Raw genomic sequence first — 21,476 nt, forward strand, 5'->3', positions numbered from 1 at the left:
GGTCTGCCAACGCAGGCAGAGAATTTCACTCCAAATATCACCTTAGGGCCAGTCTGCAACCTCTGCGATCCGTCTCTGGGTGCACTCAGAGACTTGGCACCCATGGGCCCACACTGGGGCACGACAGGCCCAGGCATCCCTCACACAGCTGCTGGTGGACACAAGTCGGTCTGTTACGAATGCCCGCAAGGGCGGCAGGGTGGGGGTGGGGGGCCGAGGTGGGGGAAGGGACCCCAGAGAGAACCTCAAGGGAACCCCTAACTGAAAGCAAGACCTGGGGGGTTTCTGATTACTGGGGGCACCCAGTAAGCTCTTAAGCGGGGCAGTATATAGCTCAGGTCATGTTCAGGGACCTGGGGGACCCCCCCACCCAGGACGGGGATGTGCAGATGTGGACCCGGAGGAGGGTGGCACAACAGCAGCCAGGTCCTGACAGAGGTACTTTAGACCTATTAATTAATTTATTCCTCATCACCGTCCTGTTTGTGCTATTATCCCCATTTTACAGAGGGGGAAACCAAGGCACAGAGAGTAAGTCCCTTGCCCAAGGTCGCACAGTGAGTGTGCAGCAGATCCTTGCCTGGACCCAGGCTACCTGGCTCCCGGGTCTGCTTCTGATTCATGTGGGAATGCGGAGGGAGCAGGAGTCCCTGCCCAGGGCCTGCTGCCTTCCCAGGCTGGGATTGCCAGTCACTCTCCTGCTCCATCTGGCGGGGAGCTCACCCCACTGAGTGGTCCCTGCCCCTGAACCCCAGTGACCTGGAGAGAGCCGTTCGCCCCTGTTGGTTGTGTTTCTGACCCAAGGAGATGTTTGCCTCATGGCACCCCATTACCCCTCAGGAGACAGGATTGGGTCCTGGGTGGGCTCCGACACCTTAGCTCATTTGTGGTTCTGGGGGTCAGTCCCCACAGTAGGGCCGGGCCGCTGCATAGAACATAGGAGGCCCAGTTACATGCGAAATTCAGATAAACAACAAACACTTTTTAGATGTAAGTGTGATCCATATATTACATTATATTAAAACACCATTTGTTGTTTGTCTGAAATTCGCATGTACCTGGGTGCCCTGTATTTTTCTTTGCTGTCCAGCAGCCCCACCCCTGGGCGTTCTCTCCCAGGGCCAGCCTTTTCCCTTCTTGCTCTCCGAGGGCCCACATCTCTACTCCAGAACAGCCGCGATGCTGCCTCCTGACTCCTCCTGAGAGGCTCTCTCAGCCACCCCCACTCAGTGCACCCTATTGTATACTCCTCCTGGCTCACGTACTTGGGTACGCCCAGCATCCTGGGTCCGCTCTTGGAAATGTCACCACTGTGTGCCCAGCCATACCAGCCAGGAACAGGGACAGTTTCTCACTGTCCTCCCCCACACGTCCTGTTCTTCCTGCCCCACGTCTCTCTCCTCTGGTACCCCTGCCTGGCTTGCCTCTCCCTTCCAGCTTCTTCCAAACACCCTCCAGGCCACTTGCCTAAAGCCAGGTCTGTACCCTGCGTTGTCCAGCTTCAGCTCGTCCTGATGGACTGGGTGAGGGAGGGAGAGTTCTGAAAACACAAAGCCAGGAGCATTGCGCCACAGCTAGGAGGTGTGATAGCTTTACCATTCCAAAAGAGGAACTCTGCCTTCCAGAAATCCCAGCTTGCTTCTGAGCGGTGGTCATGTCTGGGTCTGGATCAGTGTGTGTATGAGTGACCTAGAGCCTTCCCACCAAATGAAAAGTCCCTGGGCTGGGGGTGGGGCGCTTGCGTCCTGTCATGCCCTCCTCCCGCTGACCCTGGCCTTTCTGTTTTGCAGCTCCTTGAGGGCCTCCTTTGACTCCCTGAAGCAGCGTAAGTTCCGACTGTCCCCAACCCCAGGCTGCAGAGTGACAGGACCTTCTGGGAACAGCCATGTCCCCATAGGTGGAGGTAGATAGGTGCTAGTTGGGGGTGGGGGGCGGGGAGGAGGGCGGTGCTCAGGCTGCGCACAGGGCCCTAAGGCTAGTGGAGGATCTGGGGGGTGTGGGGCCGGTCTGGGCAGAAGTAAGTATGTGCGTGGTTGAAGCTCCTCACCCCCGTGCTCTGCCCCCAGAGATGGAGAATGTGGGCAGCTCCCACATCCAGCTGGCCCTGGCCCTGCGCGAGGAGCTGCGGAGCCTTGAGGAGTTCCGTGAGAGGCAGAAGGAGCAGAGGAAGAAGGTGAGGGTGGTGCTCGGGGGTGGGGCATCCTCACTGAGAAGGTTGTGGGGGATGGTCCCTCCAGACAGAGCCCAGGGAGGGTGGGAGACTCACTCCAGGCTTGGGGATGAGAGTGACTTGATGGTGAGAGGATGGCTGTGCGCTGAGACGGGGCCCTGGAATCAGGGCCCAGCATGCAGGCCTGAGAGCCCCACTGGGGGTCTTCCCCTGAGCTGTCTCATGCCAGGGAGAGGGAAAGGCATGGGTCTTCTTGATTATCCTCCTACAAGAGACTGTGGAGGATCACTGACCGTTTGGGGGTATCCAAAGGCGGTAGCCTGATTGGGGGAGTCGCCAGAAACTGGTCCTCAGCCCAAGGGTCAGGGCTGTTTGAGCAGGAGAAAGGCAGACTTGGCGGCTGGCCTTCGCAGCTGTTCTGCCACGCTGCCAGCCTGAGAGGGGCAGACAGAGCCTGTGGGGGGCTGCCAGGCCTTCCCTGGCATCCACAGGTACTTCTCACCTGTGGATGGGGCGTGGCTGTCCCTGCGCAGAGGATCTACATGGGAAGGAAGTAAGGTCCCCATCATGGGAGGTATGCAAGCAGAGTCTGGAGGTTCTTTGTCAGGGAAGCTACAGGGGTAGGGTGGGGGCGGGCTTGGTGATCTCAGTGTCCCAGGGCCCTTTCCCAGGCCTGAGACTCTCTGAGTGGCTGAGCACTTGGCTGCTGGGAAGGCAGCTGGGTCCACGTGCGCACTCTCTCAATGTGATGAGGGCGACGCCCCAGGCAGGGTGGGAGAGGCCAGCACACAGAAACCCTTCTCGCTTGGAGGTGAAGGATCACTGCAGACTCTCCAGAGAACCGAGAAATGGAGAAGTCCACACAACTGAGCTGTGAGGGGAAAGGCTTGCCTGCTGTCGGCTGGAGCCAGGCTGGGCCTGGGTGTCCTGGGCAAGCTCTTCTCCTTTTGTGCCTCAAGTTTCCCTCCTGCAGGCTTTGGGGACCCAGCCCTGGTCCAGCCACCCACCCCCTCGGTCTTCTCAGATAGGCTCCGGCTCTGATGAGTGGCTCTGACCACAGAAATCTAGTGTGGCTGCCCTCCCTGCCCACCCAGCCAGCCACCTTGGGGCCTCGGGCTTTCAGGATTCTAAATTTGGGTCCCTGAGCAGACAGCTGGTCTCCGAAGCCAGCCCCAGAGGCCAGCTCCACCTCGAGGTGCTGTAGCAGGTGGCCTCTCTGAAGCTGGGGCTTGTCTGCAGGGTGCAGAGCACCCGCTGAGGCAGCGAGGCCCTAGACTGCCTATTTTGAGTTCTCCTGGGGCCAGAGGGGGTGTTTCAGAGAGACGCCCTCCCCAGAGCGGCCGGGGCCCCCCCAGTGAAGAACTGTGGGGTAGTCTGCAGGAACACAGCCTGGGCTCATGTGTATGCACCCGTGTGCCTATGAACTTGTGTGTGTGAGGGGGAGGAGGGAGCGGGGGGGGCCCGGCACACGTGTGTGCCTGCCTGTGAGCAGCTGCGTGTGTCTCGTGTGTGTGTGCCTGTATCTCTGTGACCTGCTGGCTTGCCAGAGGGCTCCCTGTCAGCCCTGGCCCCACTGAGACCCGAGGCAGAGCCAGCCCCGGTCCTCCTTACACCCCGATCTCTGTCACAGCTCCTTTCAGTCTCGGCCTGAACAAGGAGCCTGAGAGGGGAGGTCAGGGTGCACTGGCCTTGTGTGTACGCCTTGTGTGCCCACAGGCGGCAGAAGTTTGGTGGCAGGGGTGTGTGTTCCCCTGTGTGAACAGGCCCATGGCTGTGCACAGGGACGTGCAAGAGTATGCTTGTGTGTCCTTGGGTGTGGTGTGTGGACGTTCTGTGAATGCGCACATGAAGGCCTACATGTGCAAGTGTGTGCAGTGGGGACACTGGGGACCTGTTAGTGTGTACTTCTGTGTGTGTCATGTGGAGCTTGGCATGCGTGTGCCAGAGTATGTACACAGTGAGGCAGAACACAGTGTACAGAAGCCACGAGGGGGGTCTCTTTAAGTGTGTGTGTCTGTGTGCGTGCATGCGTGCGTGTGTGCAGGGTGGGTACTCCAGGGACAGAGACCAAGTCTTGGCTGGAGTCTGAAGCAAAAAGTCATGATGGACACATCCTGTCCTGGGCTCTAGTTTTCTGTCCTGAACAGAGATTGAGAAAGAGTGGGGCGCGGGAGAGAGGACTTCTTGTCACTGTCCCCTTCAGAGCCAGGAGGGAATGCTGTGCCTCATCCCGGAGCCAGTCCATCCTCTTGGCCTAGGGGAGCATCCGGGTGCCACAGCGCCTCTGCTCAGAGCCCCATGTCCCCCACAGTACGAGGCTGTCATGGACCGGGTCCAGAAGAGCAAGCTGTCGCTCTACAAGAAGGCCATGGATGTGAGTGTGAGGGTGTTGGGCCTGGAGGCGTGGGGGACTTATGGTGCAGACCCCAGGAGCCCTGAGCTGGGTCCCTGGGACGGGGCTAGCCTCTGACCACCTGTCCAACAACACACGCCATGGCCTGTTGGGTGCTCCGGGATGCACAGGGAACCCAGGGCCCACGTGGCTAGGCCCAGGCCCTGCCCTTGGGGGGCTCCTGACTGAGGAGCAGGCAGTCAGTCCCAGACAGTGGCCCACAGGATGATCTATGCTGTCAGTTGGGGACTCGGGTGGAGGGACAAGAGACTGCTGAGCTGTGTCCCCTGGGACTCCAGCTGAGAGGGAGCAAAGGGGTTCTGCAAGAGGGGACAGCACAGGCACAGGCCAGCATCATGAGGATGCATGGCATTTGCGGGGACCATGTCTCTAAACAGGATGCGGCCATGGGCAGGGCCAGAGTCCCCAGGGGGGCAGGGCCTGGGAATAAAACTCCCTTCTCCATCTCCCTTCTGGACCCCCAGACCCCTGTTCCTGGTGAGGAGGCCCCCACTCCACCCACAGGCCCCCGACAGGGAGAAGGGAGGCTGGGTTCAGGGACCCTCACTGTGGGCGCCCCTGCAGTCACACTTCTCCACCCCCTCCCACCCAGTCCAAGAAGTCATATGAGCAGAAGTGCCGGGACGCTGATGATGCCGAGCAGGCCTTCGAACGCATTAGCACCAATGGCCCCCAGAAGCAGGTGGAGAAGGTGCGTGGGGCCACTGAGGCCGTATGGTGTCACCCATACAGGGCTGGAACAGGGCGGGGAGGGAAGGAGGTGCCGTAGACACCCCAAGAAAGGTCTGCAGCTGGGATATCTGCTCACTCCTCTCTGAACCTCCATCTCCTCATCTGCGAAAGGGGTTTCCTGGAGTCTCAGGGCATGGACAGGCATGGCCAGCTTAACTCTCACATAAGCCATGGAGAGGGGCTCAGGAGACCCATGTCACAGAGGGGAAACAGGCCCTGAGACAGTGAATGACTTGTCCAAGGTCTCAGAGCCAGGAAGCAGTGGAGAAAGGATGCACACCCAGGTCATCAAGTGCCCCAGATCTTGACTGCTCTGGCCTCCGGACCAGGGTGGGCTGCCAGAGATACCAGGGCCCAAGAGCGCATTTCGCCCATTGCACAGACAGGAAAGCTGAGGCCCAGAAAGAGCAGGGGCCTGAGGGTGAGTTAGGGGCAGCAAGTCGAGGGCAGAGCCCAAGCCCCAGCCAGCAGGGTCAGCAGTGGCCAGGTGGAGCGGTGGGACCTGCCCATCCACGTTTCTCCCTCAGGTCTTCACGTCCAGTTGTCGCACGTGTAGGCGTGAGCTACGTGCTTCTGTTTTTATTTTTTTGTATTGGACCTTTTGTGATTGTGGTCCTCTGTGGGGTGAGGCTGAAGTTAATGGTGGGATGTGCCCACAGTTGGCTGCTGAGTGTCCTCTTGGGTGGCTCAGGAAGGCTGGGACAGAAGCCCTTCAGAGCCCCCCACCCCCAGGGAGGCTGGGGCCAGCTCAGCTCTGCTTTCCCTCTCTCTCTTCAGAGCCAGAACAAGGCCAAGCAGTGCAAGGACTCAGCCATGGAGGCAGGTATGCGGCCCTGCTCGCTTCCTCTGACCTGGGAGGGTGGTCAGACAGGCCTGCCCCCGCCCCCCGGCACTCTTTCCTCGCCCTGGGGACGCACACGGACACATGACTCCACAGAGGCACACGCTCACCACTCTCATATAATCATGCGAGTAAAATAAAGACATCCATGTTCTTGGGGCCGTGTGTGTTTCAACTACTCTGCTTAACAACCCTATGAGGTGGCTGCTATTGCTCTCTCCCTTTTAAGTTTTTAACAAGCATAGTTGGCGTATGATGTTGTATTAATTTCAGATGTACAACATAGTGAATCGACAATCATAAGCATTAGGTAGAGCTCACCATGATCTATGTGGTTGCCACCTGTCACCGTGCAGTGTTATTACAACGTTACTGACTCTGTTCCCTAGGCTATACTTTTCATCCCTGTGATTCATGTAATTTATTAATGGAAGTTTATAGCTCTTCATCCTCTTCCCCTATTTTGTTCGTCCTCCTAGCCCCTTGCCTTCCAGCAACCACTAGTTCTCTATTCTTATGATTCTGTTTCTGTTTTTTGTTGTTTCTTGTTTTAAATTTCACACATAAAGTAAAATCATACGGCAGTTCTCTTTCTCTGTCTGATTTATTTCCCTTGACATCATGCCTTCTAGATTCATCCATGTTGTCATGAATGGCAAGATTTCGTTCCCTTTTATGGCTGAATAGTATTCTGTTGTGTATATATACCACTTCTTTATCCATTCATCAGTTGACGGACACTCAGGCTGCTTCCGCATCTTGGCTATTGTAAATAATGCTGGAATTAACATAGGGGTGCATGTATCTTTTCCAATTAGTGTTTTCATTTTCTTCAAGTAAATAGCCAGAAGTAGAATTCCTGGATTGTATGATAGTTCTGTTTTTAATTTTTTGAGGAATCCCTGTACTATTTCCCATAGAATTGTACCAGCTTGCATTGCCACCAATAGTCCAAGAGGGTTCCCTTTCCTCCACGTCTTCACCAGCACTGGTTGTTTCTTGTCTTTTTGATCCTAGCCATTTTGACTAACATAAGGTGATATCTCACTGGTTTTTATTTGCATTTCCCTGACGATGAGTGATATTGTGCATCTTTTCACATGTCTATTTGTCATCTGTATGTCATTTTTGGAAAAGTCAGGTCTTCTGCCCACTTTTTAAATCAGATTGGGTCCCCCCCGCCTCTACCACCAAGATTTATTTATTTACTTTAGAGAGGGAAAGAGAATGCATGGCGGGGGGCATCAGGAGATGGAGAGAGAAACTCAAGCAGACTCTATGCTAAGCACAGAACCCAACGTGGGGCTTGATCCCACGACCCTAAGGTCATGACCCAAGCTGAAAACCACAGTCAGACACTAAACCGACTGTGCCACCCAGGTGTCCCCGGGTTGGTTGTTTTTTTTTTTTTTTTTAATGTAGAGTTGTATGAGTTCTTTATATATTTTTAATATTGTCCTTTGCCCATTCAGTTGGTTGTCTTTTCATTTTGTGGACGGTTTCCTTTGCTGTGCAAAAGTTTTTTAGTTTGATGTAGTTCCAATTGTTTACTTTTGCTTTTGTTTCCCTTCACTGAAGAAACAGATGCAGAAAAACATTGCTAAGGCTGACATCCAAGAGTTTACTGCCAAGGTTTTCTTGTAGGACTTTTATGGTTTTGGTTTCACATTTAGGTTTTAATCCATTTTAGCTTATTTTTGTATATGGTATAAGGAAGTCATCTGGTTTCGTTCTTTTGCATGCAGCTCTCCCGTTTTCCCAGTGCCGTTCGTTGAAGAGCCTGTCTTTTCCCCATTGTATATTCTTGCCTCCTTGTCATAGATTAATTGACCATATAAGCAGGCGTTTATTTCTGGGCTCTCTATTCTGTTCCACTGACCTATGGATCTGTTTATGTGCCAGTACATGTTTTGATTAGTATAGCTTCGTAGTATAGTTTGAAATCTGTGATTGTGATACCTCCAGCTTTGCTCTTCTTTCTCAAGATTGTTTTGGCTGTTCAGGGTCTTTTGTGGTTCCATACAAATTGTAGAATTTGTTCTAGTTCTGTGAAAAATGTTGTTGGTGTTTTGATAGGGATTGTACTGAATCTGTAAATTTGTGTAGTGTGGACATTGTAACAATATTAAATTTTCTAATCCATGAACATGGTATATCTTTCCATTTATTTGTGTTGTCTTCAATTTCTTTCATTAAGGCCTTCGTTTTCAGAGTATAGATCTTTCATTTCCTTGATTAAATTTATTCCTAGGTATTTTATTCTTTTTGGTGCAATTATAAATGGGATTGTTTTCTTAATTTCTCTTTCCACTAGTTCATTATTGGTGTACAGAATCACAACAGGCTTCTGTATATTGATTTTGCATCCTGCAACTTTACTGAGTTCATTTATTAGTTCTAATAGTTTTTTGGTGGAAGCTTTAGAGCTTTCTATATATAGTCTCATGTTATCTGTGAACAGTGACAGTTTTACTTCTTTCTTAGCAAATTGCATATTTTTTTTCCTTTTCTGATTGCTGAATAAATATGGTGAGAACGGATATCCTTGTTTTACTCCGGATCGTAGAGGAAAAACTTTCAACTTTTCACTGTTAGCCGTGGATCAGGTCATATGATGGCCTTCATTATGTTGAAATATGTTCCCTCTAAACCCATTTGTTAAGAGTTTTTATCAGGAATGGATGTTGAGTTTTGTCAAATGGTTTTCCTGCATCTGTTTGTTTTTTTTCTAGTAGTCTCTTATAATTCTTTGTTTTTGCAGTGTCAGTTGTAACTATTCTTTCATTTCTGATTTTGAGTCCTCTTTCTTTCTTGACAAATCTGGCTAAAAGTTTATCAATCTTGTTTCTTTTCAAAGAGCTTTATTGTTCTATTAATCTGATCTTTTTTTTTTTTGGTCTATATTTCATTTATTTCCACTCTAATCTTTATTATTTCCTTCCTTCTACTAACTTTGGGCTTTGTTCTTTTTTTAGGTCCTTTAGATGTAAAATAAATTGTTCATTTGAGGTTTTTCTTGTTTTGTGAGGTAGGCCTGTATTGGTATAAACTTCCCTCTTATAATTGCTTTGGTCACCTCTCAGAGATTCTGTAATGTTGCGTTTCCATTTTCATTCATCTCCAAGTATTTTTTGGTTTCCTTTTTGTATTCTTCGTTGACCCATTGGCTGTTTAGTAGCATGCTGTTTAGCTTCCATGCATTTGTGGGGTTTGTTTTTTTTTTTCAGTTTTCCCCTTGTAATTGATTTCTAGTTTCATACTGTGATCAGAAAAGATGCTTGATAGTATTTTAATTTTCTTAAATTTACTGAGCCTGGTTTTGTGGCCCAACATGTCACCCACCTGGGAGAGTATTCCATGTGCACTTAAAAAGAATATGTATTCTACTGTTTGGGGATGGAATCTTCTGTATGTATCTTAAGTTCATATGCTCTAAAGTGTCATTCAAAGACATCATTTCCTTATTGATTTTCTGTCTGGATCATCTATCCATTGATGTAAGTGGAGTTGGTCTCCTAATATTGTTGTTAATTCTGTCAGTTTCTCCCTTTGTGTTTGTCACTATTTGCTTTGTATATTTAGGTGTCCCTATGTTGGGTGCGTGGATATTTACAATTGTTATATCCTCTTGTTGGATTGATACCTTTATCTATGTAATGCCCATCTTTGTCTCATTACAATCTTTTTGAAAAATCTGTTTGTCTGATGTAAGTATTCCTACCCCAGTTTTGTTATTGTTGATGCTTCCATTTGCATGGACTATCTTTTTCCATTCCTTCACTTTCACTCTGTATGTGTCTCTGGGTCTGAAGTGAGTCTCTTATAGGCAGTATTTGGATGGGTCTTATTTTTTAAAAAAAAAGATTTTATTTATTTGAGAAAGAGAGAGCAAGACCAGGGGAGAAACAGAGGGAGAGGGACAAGTAGACTCCAGGATGAGTATGGAGCCTGATACAGGACTTGATCCCATGAGACTGAGATCATGACCTGAGCTGAAATCAAGAATCAAATGTTCAACCAAGTGAGGCACCAGGCACCCCTGGATAGGTGTTATTTTTTATCCATTGAGTTACCCTATGTCTTTTAATTCAAGCATTTTGTACATTTATATCTAAAGTTACTACTGATAGGTATGTATTTATTGGCATTTTGTTAACTGTCTTCTGGTTGTTTTTATAGTTCTTCTCTTGCTCTCTTCCCTTGTGACTTGATAACTTTAGTGTTACACCTGGTTTCCTTTCTCTTTTTTGTGTATCTATTATAGGTTTTGGGTTTGTGGTTATTATGAGATTTATATGTGACATTCTATGTATATAGCAGTTTATTTTATGTTGATGGTCACTTAAGTTCCAACATGTTCTAAAATCACTGCAATTTTTACTCCTCCCTCTACATTTTATGTATGTCATAGTTTACATCTTTTTATTTTCCATATTACTTGATTACTTTTTGTAGATATAATTGATTTTACTACTTGTTTCTTTAAACCTTCATACTGGCTTGATAAGTGATTTATTATTTTTACAATATGTTTGCTTTTACTAGTGACATTTCTTCCCTTTCACTTTCCCTTCCCTCCCCTTTCACTTTCTTGCCTTTTCTGTTACATTTAAGGAAATCCCTTTAACATTTCTTGTAAGGTCAGTTTAATGATGAACTCCTTTAACTTTTCTTTGAATGATAATGTTGCTAAGTAGAATGTTCTTTATTTTTTTTTTAAGATTTTATTTATTTATTTGACAGACAGAGGTCACAAGTAGACAGAGAGGCAGGCAGAGAGAGAGGAAGGGAAACAGGCTCCCTGCTGAGCAGAGAACCCGATGTGGGGCTGGATCCCAGGACTCTGGAATAAGACCTGAGCCGAAGGCAGAGGCTTTAACCCACTGAGCCACCCAGGCGCCCCTAAGTAGAATATTCTTGATTTTAGGTTTATAAATTTATTTTTAAAGTAATCTCTACATCTGGGATGCCTGGGTCATTTAATCATTAAGCATCTGCCTTTGGCTCAGTCATGATCCCAGGGTCCTGGGATTGAGCCCCATGCCGGGCTCCCTGCTCTGCGGGAAGCCTGCTTCTCCCTCTCCCGCTCCCCCTGCTTGTATTTCCTCTCTCGCCGTGTCTCTGTCTGTCAAATAAATAAATAAAATCTTAAAAAAACAAAAAAAGTAATCTCTTCATCCAATGTGGAGCTCAAACTCACAACCCCAAGATCAAGTCACACACTCCCACCAACTGAGCCAGTTAGACATCCCTTAAGTTGTTTTTTTCTTCTTTTCTGTCAGCATTTCATTCATATCACACCACTATCTTCTGGCCTGCAAAGTTTCTGCTGAAAAATCAGCTAGCAGCTTTATGGTGTCTTTTATATATAACTAGTTGCTTCTCTCTTGCTGCTTTTAAGATTTCTTAGCTTTAATTTTTGACCTCATAATGATTATTTGTTTTGGTGTGGTCCTCTTTGGATTTGTCTTGTTTTGTTTGGGGCTTTCTGAGATTACTGGACCTTGGAAGTCTGGACCCAGATGTCCGTTCCCTTCCCCAAGTTTGGGATGTTTTCAGCTATTATTTCTTCAAGTAAGTTTTCTGCCCCCTTTTCTCTTTACCTTCTGGGACCCCTAAAATGCAAATTTTAGTACACCTGATGTCCCTTAACCTATGCTCATTTTTAAAATTCTTTTTTCTTCTTGCTATGTATCTTGGATATTTTCTACTACCCTATCTTCCTGGTCACTGATCTGTTCTTCTACATCCTCTAATCAGCTGTGGATTTCCTCTAGTGTATTTTTTTAAAAGATTTTATTTATTTATTTGACATAGAAAGAGAGAGATCACAAGTAGGCAGAGAAGCCGGCAGAGAAAGAGGGGTAAGCAGGCTCCCTGCTGAGCAGAGAGCCCAATGCAGGGCTCGATCCCAGGACCCTGAGATCATGACCTGAGCTGAAGGCACAGGCTTAACCCTCTGAGCCACCCAGGTGCTAAAAATACACTAGAGTGTATTTTTCATTTCAGTTATTAAATTCTTCAGCTCTGCTTGGTTCTTTTTTTATATTTTCTGTATCTTTGTTGAAGTTCTAAGTTCATCTACTCTTCTCTCAAGTCTGGTGAGCATTTTTATGACTGTTACTTTGAACTCTTTACCAGGAGATTGTTTATGTTTTGTTTTCTTTTTTTGAGGTTTTGTTTTATTCTTTCATTTGGAACATATTCTTCTTCTATGTTTGTTTCTATGTATTAGGTAGGTCAGTTATGAATCCTGGACTTGAAAGTAGTGGTCTTATGTAGAAGTTTTCCTGTGGGGCGCAATAGCACAATCCTTCCTGTTCACTAGAACCAGGACTCCAGAGGTATCACCTGTGTGGGCTACATATATCCTCCTGTTGTGACTTGGCCTTGACTGCTGCAGGCTTGCTGGTGGGGAGGGCCAGTCACCGACCACCATGGCTAGCTGACAGGTTTGGCTGCAGCTGTTGCAGGTGTGCTAGTGGGTAAGGTTAGCTCCTAGTGGCTTGGCCACACTGTAGCATCCCCCTTTTTAACAGATGAGGAAATTGACACACAGAGAGGTAAAGTAATTTACCTAAGGTCACACAGCCAAGAAATGGTGGTGATTGCATTTCAGCCCAGGCTCTCTGGCTCCAGAGCCCAGGACTTTCACAGCCCTGCCATCACGGGAGACAGACACACTCACCTCACACAGTCTCCTCTAGATCTCTTTCTCTTCTATTTTTCACCTGAGGCCAGAACCCCTCCCCCCAACACCCTTTGTCTCTGTTGGCACACCTCCTAGTCCAGAGAGCTCACCCCCCCTCTCCCTGGAAATGCTCTCCTTTCTGCTCTGCCTCCCCCAGGACCCAGCTTTTCCCTTGGCTGGCAGATGGGTGTCCCTCAGATTTCTGGGAATGGAGGTCATGGCCAAACCTGATGGGTTCCATCCCCGCAGCTCCCATGCTCCTACCTCCTTCAGTGCTGCCTTCTCCAGGCCTCACTTTCCCATCTACAAAGGGTGAGGAGGTGGGACCCAGGGATGGCAAGAGGCCTGAACTCTGATCTTGAGGGATGGGCTCGACTGCAGCACTGGGCAGCTCAGAGCACAGTGGGAAGTGAAGAGTCACCTTCAAAAGACCAGTACCAGAATAGGTGGCCATAACAGGCATTCAGATGAGGCACCACAAGCCAGGGCAGGTCTGTGGGAGGAGGGGGCACTCCAAGGATCTGGAGGGCACTCTGTACACACAGGGGCACTGTAGGAGCAAAGGGGTAGGGGTCGGGGAGTGTGCCTGGGCCTTGGCCTCCTTGAGAACCACCTGTGCTTCCAGAGCGAGTGTACAAGCAGAACATTGAGCAGTTGGAGAAGGTGCGGGGTGAGTGGGAGCAGGAGCACCGGACCACCTGTGAGGTAAGTGACCTCGGGCATGGAGCCTGTTTCCCCAGCTGCAAAATGGGAAAGATGTTCATTCCTCCAGCTGCTTCATGGGGGGAAAGCAAGGCAGTGGTGGGAGGAAGGCCTCATTCCCTCATTCACCCATCTACTCTCTTCCCAGGCCCTGTGCTGGGTCCATGTCTCTGGGAACTCACCATCTTGCTTTGTGCCCTGCCCTTTTGTTATAGGCAGGCATCCCTCCCCCTTTTTTGCTGAAGGCAAAACTGAGGCTCAGACAAAACTCATAGCTTCTCTGGGTCCTGTTGGTAGACAAGGCCTGGGACACAGGCTTCAGGGCTCCGGGTCTAGTGCTCCCCTTACAACACTCCCCAGGACTTTTTCCAGTGTGTGGTGGAGCCTGGAGGGTGGGTGAGGGCAGGAACCAGAAGCCTCAGGCTTCTGAGGTGGGGATGGGGATCCCTCAAGAAGGATGTTTCCTTTGGACTTGGCTTTCAGCAGAGCAGGATGTAAGCTAGTCAGCACCAGCTGGGTCGAGCAGGGCCCAGTCTGGCCTGGCCCTAAAGCCCTTCCTCACTTCTCACTTCCCTCCCGCCTCCACCTCCCAGGCCTTCCAGCTGCAAGAGTCTGACCGACTGACCATCCTTCGCAACGCCATGTGGGTGCACTGCAACCAGCTGTCCTTGCAGTGTGTCAAGGATGATGAGGTGGGGGTGGGGGGGCGTGGGGAGGGAGGGGCAGGGAGTAAGCCGGGGGTAGGGTTACTAGGGAGGGCAGCCTGCAGACAGCAGCATGCCTGGGTCCATCTGAGTCCATCAACAAGTACTCAGGGTCCCAAGGACAGAGGCTCGGTACAGGGCCCCGGCTTCCCTACCTGGAAGGCTGCTTCAGGGGTTGCCTGGGCATCTGCCTCCTTGCTTACCCTGCTCCATGGTCCTGGCTCTGCTCTCAGGGCTGCAGAGTGCCTGTTCCCCCTGTTGGGGTCAGGGAGGCCAGTGGACACTGCCTTTCAGAGATTTGCAGAGGCTGGAAGACCCTGGGCAGCTTACTCCACCTGGTGCTTGCAGGAGTCCCTCCTTGGCCCCCAGTCCCTGTGGGGTGTCCTGGTTCCCCTTACTGCACTCTACATGCCAGGAGTGTCAGGGGGGTTCCCCCAGGAAAGAGGGGCTGCCACTTCCACACCGGGGGCTCTGACCTCTGTTAATACAGCCTGAGAGCCATGAGCTCTCTTCTGAGGTAGTTGGGACTCCCTGATGCGCATTGCTGTTCCTTGCCTGACCCCTTCTGCCCATGGACTGCGGGGTTTGGAGTTTTCCCCCCTGAAAATGACTTGAGCCCACCTGGTGGCCTCCTAAAGAAGGAGTGTGGGCTTTGTATCCTGTCAAATGAAATCCAGTCTGGCTGCACTGAATTCTTGCTCTGGGACCTTGGGCAAGACACTTGCCTTGTTTCCTTGTCTGTGAAGTGGGGAAAGCGGTGTCTACTTCTGAGGGCAGAAGAGAGGGACACCCCTCGCACGGGACCTTGTGCACAGCTAGTGTTTAGGAACCAGGAGAAGCTGGCAGCCAGGGCTCTGACCCCTCATGCCATGGTGCCTAAATACAGGCACTGAGCTGTGCACACAAGGCCCGAGAGGAGGCTGGTGGGATGGGGGTCCCTGGCCAGAGTTCAGGCGCACTGAGGAGCAGGACTTGGACGAGGGTGGGCATCAAAGACCCTCAGCATCTGCTCTTCCCCAACCCCAGCTCTACGAGGAGGTGCGGGTGACACTAGAAGGCTGCAGCGTGGAAGCCGACATCGATGGCTTCATCCAAGCCAAGAGCACAGGCACTGAGCCCCCAGGTGAGGCCCAGCCCGCAGGCAGCACAGCCGCTGGGGCCAGCCCCACCTGTCCCAAGGATGCCTGGCCCCCAGCTGAGCCTCCCCTGCAGGGACAAGATAGGGCAGCTCACAGCTCACTTCTGGGTGAAGAAGACTTGGCAGACCCAGAGGAGGGGTCAGGGACGATGCAGGCCCCTGGCTGGGTTCCTTGCCTGCCGCAACACTCAGAAGGGGGAGTAGGGCTGGGGATCCCTCTTAAAACCTCTTTGGTTCCATGTCTCATAGAAGAGAGAGAGGCCCCTTCCCCTGCCTGGAGGCAGCCTTGGGCCAGAATGGGAAAGTGGGGCCTCAGTCTGGGTCTCTGGATGGGGACAAGTTGCAGTATCAGGTGGCACAGGTCCTGCCTGCCCTGTCCTCGGCCACCGTGGGCCTCACCAGCTTGCTGCCCACAGCTCCTGTGCCCTACCAGAACTACTATGATCGGGAGGTCACCCCGTCGTCGGGCAGCCCTGGCGTCCAACCATCCTGCGGCATGATAAAGAGGTGAGGAGCCTGATGGGGCTGGGGAAGCATCAGGAAGAGGGTCTAGCCTTCCCACCTGCAAGTGGCTCTTCCACGTGCATTTATTGAGCTCCTGCTGTGGACCTGGTGCTGTGTTAGGTCTTGGGCACTCTGGGGACAAGACAGACTCAATGTGGCTCATGATACCTACAGCCCAAGGGGTCCCAGACATTAAGCAAATAATCACAGCCCACTACTCACCATTGACTGTGCTTGGAGCTCCAGGGAGGCCCCAGGCTGGCTTGCATGTCCCTCGGGCCCAGCTGCTATCCTGGGTTGGTGCCCTGGACAGTCACGCTGCAGTGGTGACACTCTCCAGCTGGGGCAGGACCAGGGCACAGGAGCAGGGCCGAGATTCTTGGGAGAGTTCCCTGGGCTTCTCAGGGCCTCTTCTCTGGCCTGGCTGCAGAGGGCCCTCGTACATGTGTCACTGTGTCACCTGCACAAGTCACTTGCTTTCTCTAGATCCGGAGCCCCTGAGTTGTTTGTGTCAGACTCAGAACCTAAGGGCTCTCTTGGTTCAGGCCTGGCGGGTACAACGGTGACAGCCCACTGAGAGCACTACAGCCTTCTCAGGGAGCCCTCCAGCAGCCAGATTCCTGAGGGGGCTGTGTGCCCTGTCGCTGGGGATCTGAGAGCATCTGTGGGTTTTATGTGTACCTGCGCCCCACTCCCACTCTGAGGCCCCTGTGATGTCCTCTCTCCGTCCAGCCTCACGCAGAGAAGGCCCAGGCTGCAGGTGGTGGGGAAGGATGAGGATGGGCTGATGGGTCCCCCAGCCCTCGGAGGACAGCTTTCTCCTGAGGCCTCAGGAACCCTGGAGCCTCCCCTGGAGGCCGCCTCTGGAGGCAGAGGTCAACCACCCGTGCTCAACAGGAAGCCCAGCGTGCCCCTCCAGGAACTGTGAGGAGCCAATGACCCCAGGAGGAGGGCAGCCCCCGCCCCACCATCTTACCTGGTGGAATCGTGGGGGACTTGGGCCTCCCTGCAGCCCTGGGGAGAACCTGGAGCTCAACACAGATGGTCATTTAAATGACCGGATGGAAGAGCTCATCTGGGCGGTGTTGAGAAAGGGGTGCCGTCCTGAGGACGACAGAGAGGGACACCCAACCGGGTGGAGGGGGCCTGGCCCCTGGCAGGATGGGCAGGGGCCACTACAGGGGCCAGCTAGAAGCCAGGCTCAGCGGGGGAGGGGTGTGCAGCAGCCGGGAAGTGCCTAAAGGAACTGGTGTCATGGGGTTAGATAATTCTAGAGAAACGGGCAGTCGGGGGGGCCCACGATCTCCTCCCAGTCACAGGCCTGCTGGCTTTTACCCTGACTCAGTGGCCCAAGGGGCAGGACTATGCCACTGCTGTTGCAGCTGCCTGGCCTGGGGCCCACACGCGCCTGTCCCTGTGTCTCCATCCTGGGCATGTGTGTCCACTTCCAGGCCCGGGGCTCATTTGTGAGGGTGGGATCACTGAGTGTCCCCACCTGTGGGAAAAGGCCCTTTGTGCCCCAGGTAGCACTCCAGGACAGTCTCCCACAGTAGCGAGCCACACTCAGGGCCCCTTGGGGTCTGGCCTGGTCCCTATTCTAGTCTTGTCCCCGACACCCCCAGATGGGCCCACTTCGCAAACTCCTCCACCCATGCGGAGCTCCCCCTGCACTGCTGCTGCTCACTGGCCAACACTTGTGCCATCTCCCTGGTAAAGCTCTTTCAGGACTTGGCTCGACCCCACCCGGAAGCCTTTCCTGAAGCTGGGAATAGCATCAGCCTCGACTTATGTAGCCCTCAGCACTGCCTGCTTCATGGGGTAGCCACATCTGCCTCCCCACCGGTGCACGGAGTGTCTGCTTCTTGCTTGTTCCGTTCTTTTATTCAACAAAACTTCATGACTCCCGCTCAGCCCAGGCCTGAGCCAGGCACAGGGGAAGGGGTGAATTACCCTGGCACTGCCTCATGTGGACACTGGAGTCCCTAGGTTGCACGGTCAGGGAGTAGTAGCTGGGCTGGCCGGGTCACGGTGAAGTGCAGGGAGTTAGGATTGGCTGGGTCCAGGCAGGAGAAGGTCCAAGGGGGGCACGAGTGGGCTGAACTCTGAGGGGACCACCCTTGGGGGAGCCCTCTGGCCTGAGGGGCACTCCATATTGCTCTGTTCCTGGGGGCCAGATGGCCCTAGCCCTGAAGCTTTGCAGGCCCCCTGCCTCATCCCCCTCCCTCCAGGGCCTACCCGCTTTCCTTCTTGTCCCCAGGTTCTCTGGGCTGCTGCATGGAAGTCCCAAGACTATATCACTGGCAGCTTCTGCAGGTGACTGGGGGTGACATGGGGGCTGCTGAACAACTAACCCCAGGGGAAAGGAGAAGACTCCTTATGGCACGGATGTGTTGTCCAAATGCTTTTGTGGGGGTGGCTGAGCCAAGCCTGGGGGAGCTCCGTGCCGGGGGTGTCTCCGGGGATCACTGCCTCTGACGGGTGGGCTCCAGGCCTCTCATACTGCTTTCCGCTTCCACAGAGACCCTGACCCCAATGCCCGAACACAATGAGGTTGTCTACTCTTCCATCGCAGTGAAGGAGGCGCCGGGCCCCCCAACCCTGCCAGCCCAGGGATACAGGGTGCTCTATGACTACACGGCCCAGGTGAGGCTCTCACCCTCCCTTCCTCAGGCGGGCCAGGTATGCCTGAACGTGGTCACACAGAGAGGCATGTGCCCTGGAAGTGTGCTGGGGTATGTGCCCTTTGAACAGCAGCTGCCACTGTGTACCTGTGCTGAGCAAACGATGAAGGGTATGAGGGCCTGTGTCTGCCTAGGTGTGCGTGCAGGGGCAGGCGCGCTGATGGAGGCTGGGGCTACCTGCAGGAAAGGGTTCTGTGGGTCAGCCTCTGTGCCCTGGGGTTGGGGCTGTGGGTGCCAAGAACAGGCCATAGCCAGAATGAGCCCCTCAGCTGGGCCCAGGTTGGTTTTCCGAGGTCTGTGGGGACAGAGGATGGTCAGGGGCCACTGGGCAGCTGTGCCAAGATCCTCGGGAGTCCAGTCTGCTCCCTGCTTTGAGGTGAGGGTTGCAGAGCCCCCTTAGTCCACCCGGATCAAAGGAAAGCATGCCCTCGGGGCTACGTGGGCTGCGCAGACTCCCAAAGTCTGGTCCTTGGCTGGCAGGGGGACAGGCCAAGAGAATGAGAGTGCGCTCGCATGACAGGGGCTGGCTCACCAGCAGCGGGGAGGCTGCATGCGGTGGGCCTGGAAATGTGTGCAGCATGGTGAGCACACCTGACCCTGTGTCTGGAACAGAGCTGGGGGATGGGGGCAGCAGGGGGCAAGTGGGGAGAAGAAGCCCCAGGGTGAGGGACACCTACAGTGACAAACCAGGGAGGGCGGGAGGCTGAGTCCCACAGATACCCCACCCCCTTCCTGTCTCCAGAGGCTACCCTGGCCCAGAGAGCAGCTTCGTCCTGTGGCTCCAGGAGGCCACGTGTAGCTCTGAGGACTCTGCCCACCCAGGAGACAAGCTTGCATTTACTGCCTGGGGTGGGGCGCCAACCAGAGCCCAGCCCCAGCCCCCCCAAAGCGGCCCTTCCAGCCCAACGCACTTTTGTTCTCTTGCCCAGAATTCCGACGAGTTGGATATCTCCGCTGGAGACATCCTGGAAGTCATCTTGGAGGGGGAGGATGGCTGGTGGACAGTGGAACGGAATGGGCAGCGTGGCTTCGTCCCTGGTACCTACCTGGAAAAGCTCTGAGGAAGGGGCAGCAGCCCCCACCTGGACCTGCCCTGGCTCTGGGGCCAGTGGTACCCCTAATCATTGCCTTGGCCTTGCTGGGGCCCCAAGATGGAGCCTGTCCCCCAGGATAGATGCTGGCAGCTCCCTGAGCTGTCTCTCCTGCAGGGAATAAAGGAGTGCATTTTTATTCCTTGGTCTGCAGGGGTCCCTTTTGCTCTTCTGCCCCCATGTCCAAATACCCCGACCAAAATGAGACAGAGGAGTGGGGGAAGAAGTCTGGGGGTTGGGGGGACAGAGCTTACTTACTTTCAGTGTCCTCACGGAGGCCCAGTCCAGTCTGTCCTGAGGTCTGCTGGTGGGGAGAAGAGCCTGGCCCCAGTTTGGGAACTCCCAGACTGTGAGGGAGACACACTCACATGCGGGCAAATGGGAGAAGGCTGCAGGGGTTGGGAGGACAGGGTGGGGCGATGAGAAAGGGCTCAGGAGACCTGCAGTGGGGCACTAGCCTTCTTTGGGGCAGAGGGACTAAAAAGGGGTCTTGGAAGAGCAGCAATAGACAGGGCACAAAGAAGAAAAGAGCATCAAGGTGGGGTAAATATGGGCACACATATTTAGATATGAAGATATTTAGATAGAAATGCCTAGAACATTCTGGGGATGAGCCAAGCTCAGTCTGGGAAGGAAACAGGCAGTGGGTCCCCTGGAGGTGAAGGGGCCATGGTGCAGAGTCCAGGAAGACAGGCTTAGCACCTCGTGGGTACAAGTGATCCTGTCGCCCACCCCCAGCTGAGGCACAGGGAAGCCACTGCAGCCAGTGCTGCAGACACGGCAAATCCCACCCAGGCAGGGGCTCCAGAGCCCATGCAGGCCGGCTCTGGGCCCTGCGGGGACGACTCCTCTTCTGTTCTACATGCTCTCAGGCCTTTCTCTTTTTTGGACCCAGGCCCCCAGAAACACAACTTCCGCTGCTGGCCAAGGCCTGCCAAAGCCCTGCTCTGGCCACAGAAGGCTCCACCCTTGCTGAAGGCACTAGGATTAGGTGTGAGGGAGAGAGCAGTGCGAACTGATGGCTTCTCAGTCCTGGGCCTCCCCCTCACTCGCCTGTGGGAGCCCAACACTGTCAGCACAAGGGGCCAGACTGCAGGGGCAGAAGGGGGACATGCCATACTTCTCCACTGCACACACCTTGAGAAATCCTGCTGAAAGGGGTTACTGTCCCCTGCAGACCACCCTTCTCTAGAACTGTTCCTTTGCTTGCTCATTCGTAAGCCTCTGTGGTCTGCCCCATGTGAGAGCAAGAGGAGTAAAGCCTCAGTCCCTTGCTTTATTCAGGGAGCTCTTGACTCAGTCAAGAGACCAAGCAGCCCAGTAAGTTAATGACAGTACAGGAAATGTCCTGAGATTGAGAGCAGTCATGAGATTGAGAGCAGTCATGAGACTTCTGAGAATAGGTGACCTAAGAAAAGCCAAGGAAACAGGGAGGCTATTCTGAGAGAGTTAAAGGGGGTTCCCTTCTGCTCCTGCCTGCCTGCAGTAGTCCACCATGGGCTGAGAGACGGTTCATGTGTGGTGGAGATGGAAGTGAGGGTCAGCACTGGAATCTCCAGGGTCCAGGACCAGAAGAGCCTCTGGGAGAATCTAATCTGACCTCCTGCACGAGGGCTGCCTGCCCTGCCCAGGACGGGCACTGGACACCGCGTACCGCCGTCAACGTCAATATTTCTGGTGACAGGCAGCTTGTGGCACCCACGAAAGCCCGCATGCCCAGGCAAATGTTAAGTGCCACGGTAACAAAAATGAGGCCTCTGACCAAGGTCTGTACCAGGCAGAGGGCAAGGAGGGCCCCTTAAAGGGGGC

At 53.0% G+C, this 21,476-nt stretch overlaps 1 protein-coding gene across 1 annotated transcript in view; it reads left to right on the top strand.

Annotated features, from left to right (window-relative positions):
• Positions 1–19,809, top strand: part of PSTPIP1 (proline-serine-threonine phosphatase interacting protein 1) — a 47,426-nt gene extending 27,617 nt beyond the window's left edge. Inside the window, exons 4-15 of the mRNA XM_032342357.1 lie at positions 1,791–1,825; positions 2,067–2,173; positions 4,482–4,544; positions 5,176–5,274; positions 6,093–6,138; positions 13,473–13,552; positions 14,143–14,241; positions 15,280–15,376; positions 15,808–15,898; positions 18,153–18,208; positions 18,414–18,538; positions 19,506–19,809. Of these exons, the coding sequence (XP_032198248.1) occupies positions 1,791–1,825; positions 2,067–2,173; positions 4,482–4,544; positions 5,176–5,274; positions 6,093–6,138; positions 13,473–13,552; positions 14,143–14,241; positions 15,280–15,376; positions 15,808–15,898; positions 18,153–18,208; positions 18,414–18,538; positions 19,506–19,637 (1,030 nt within the window). The 3' untranslated portion in view covers positions 19,638–19,809. The remainder of the gene's footprint in view (positions 1–1,790; positions 1,826–2,066; positions 2,174–4,481; positions 4,545–5,175; positions 5,275–6,092; positions 6,139–13,472; positions 13,553–14,142; positions 14,242–15,279; positions 15,377–15,807; positions 15,899–18,152; positions 18,209–18,413; positions 18,539–19,505) is intronic.
• The last annotated feature ends 1,667 nt before the right edge of the window (positions 19,810–21,476 follow it).

This window comes from Mustela erminea, chromosome 5 (genome assembly GCF_009829155.1).
Source record: "Mustela erminea isolate mMusErm1 chromosome 5, mMusErm1.Pri, whole genome shotgun sequence".
Lineage (NCBI taxonomy): Eukaryota > Metazoa > Chordata > Mammalia > Carnivora > Mustelidae > Mustela > Mustela erminea.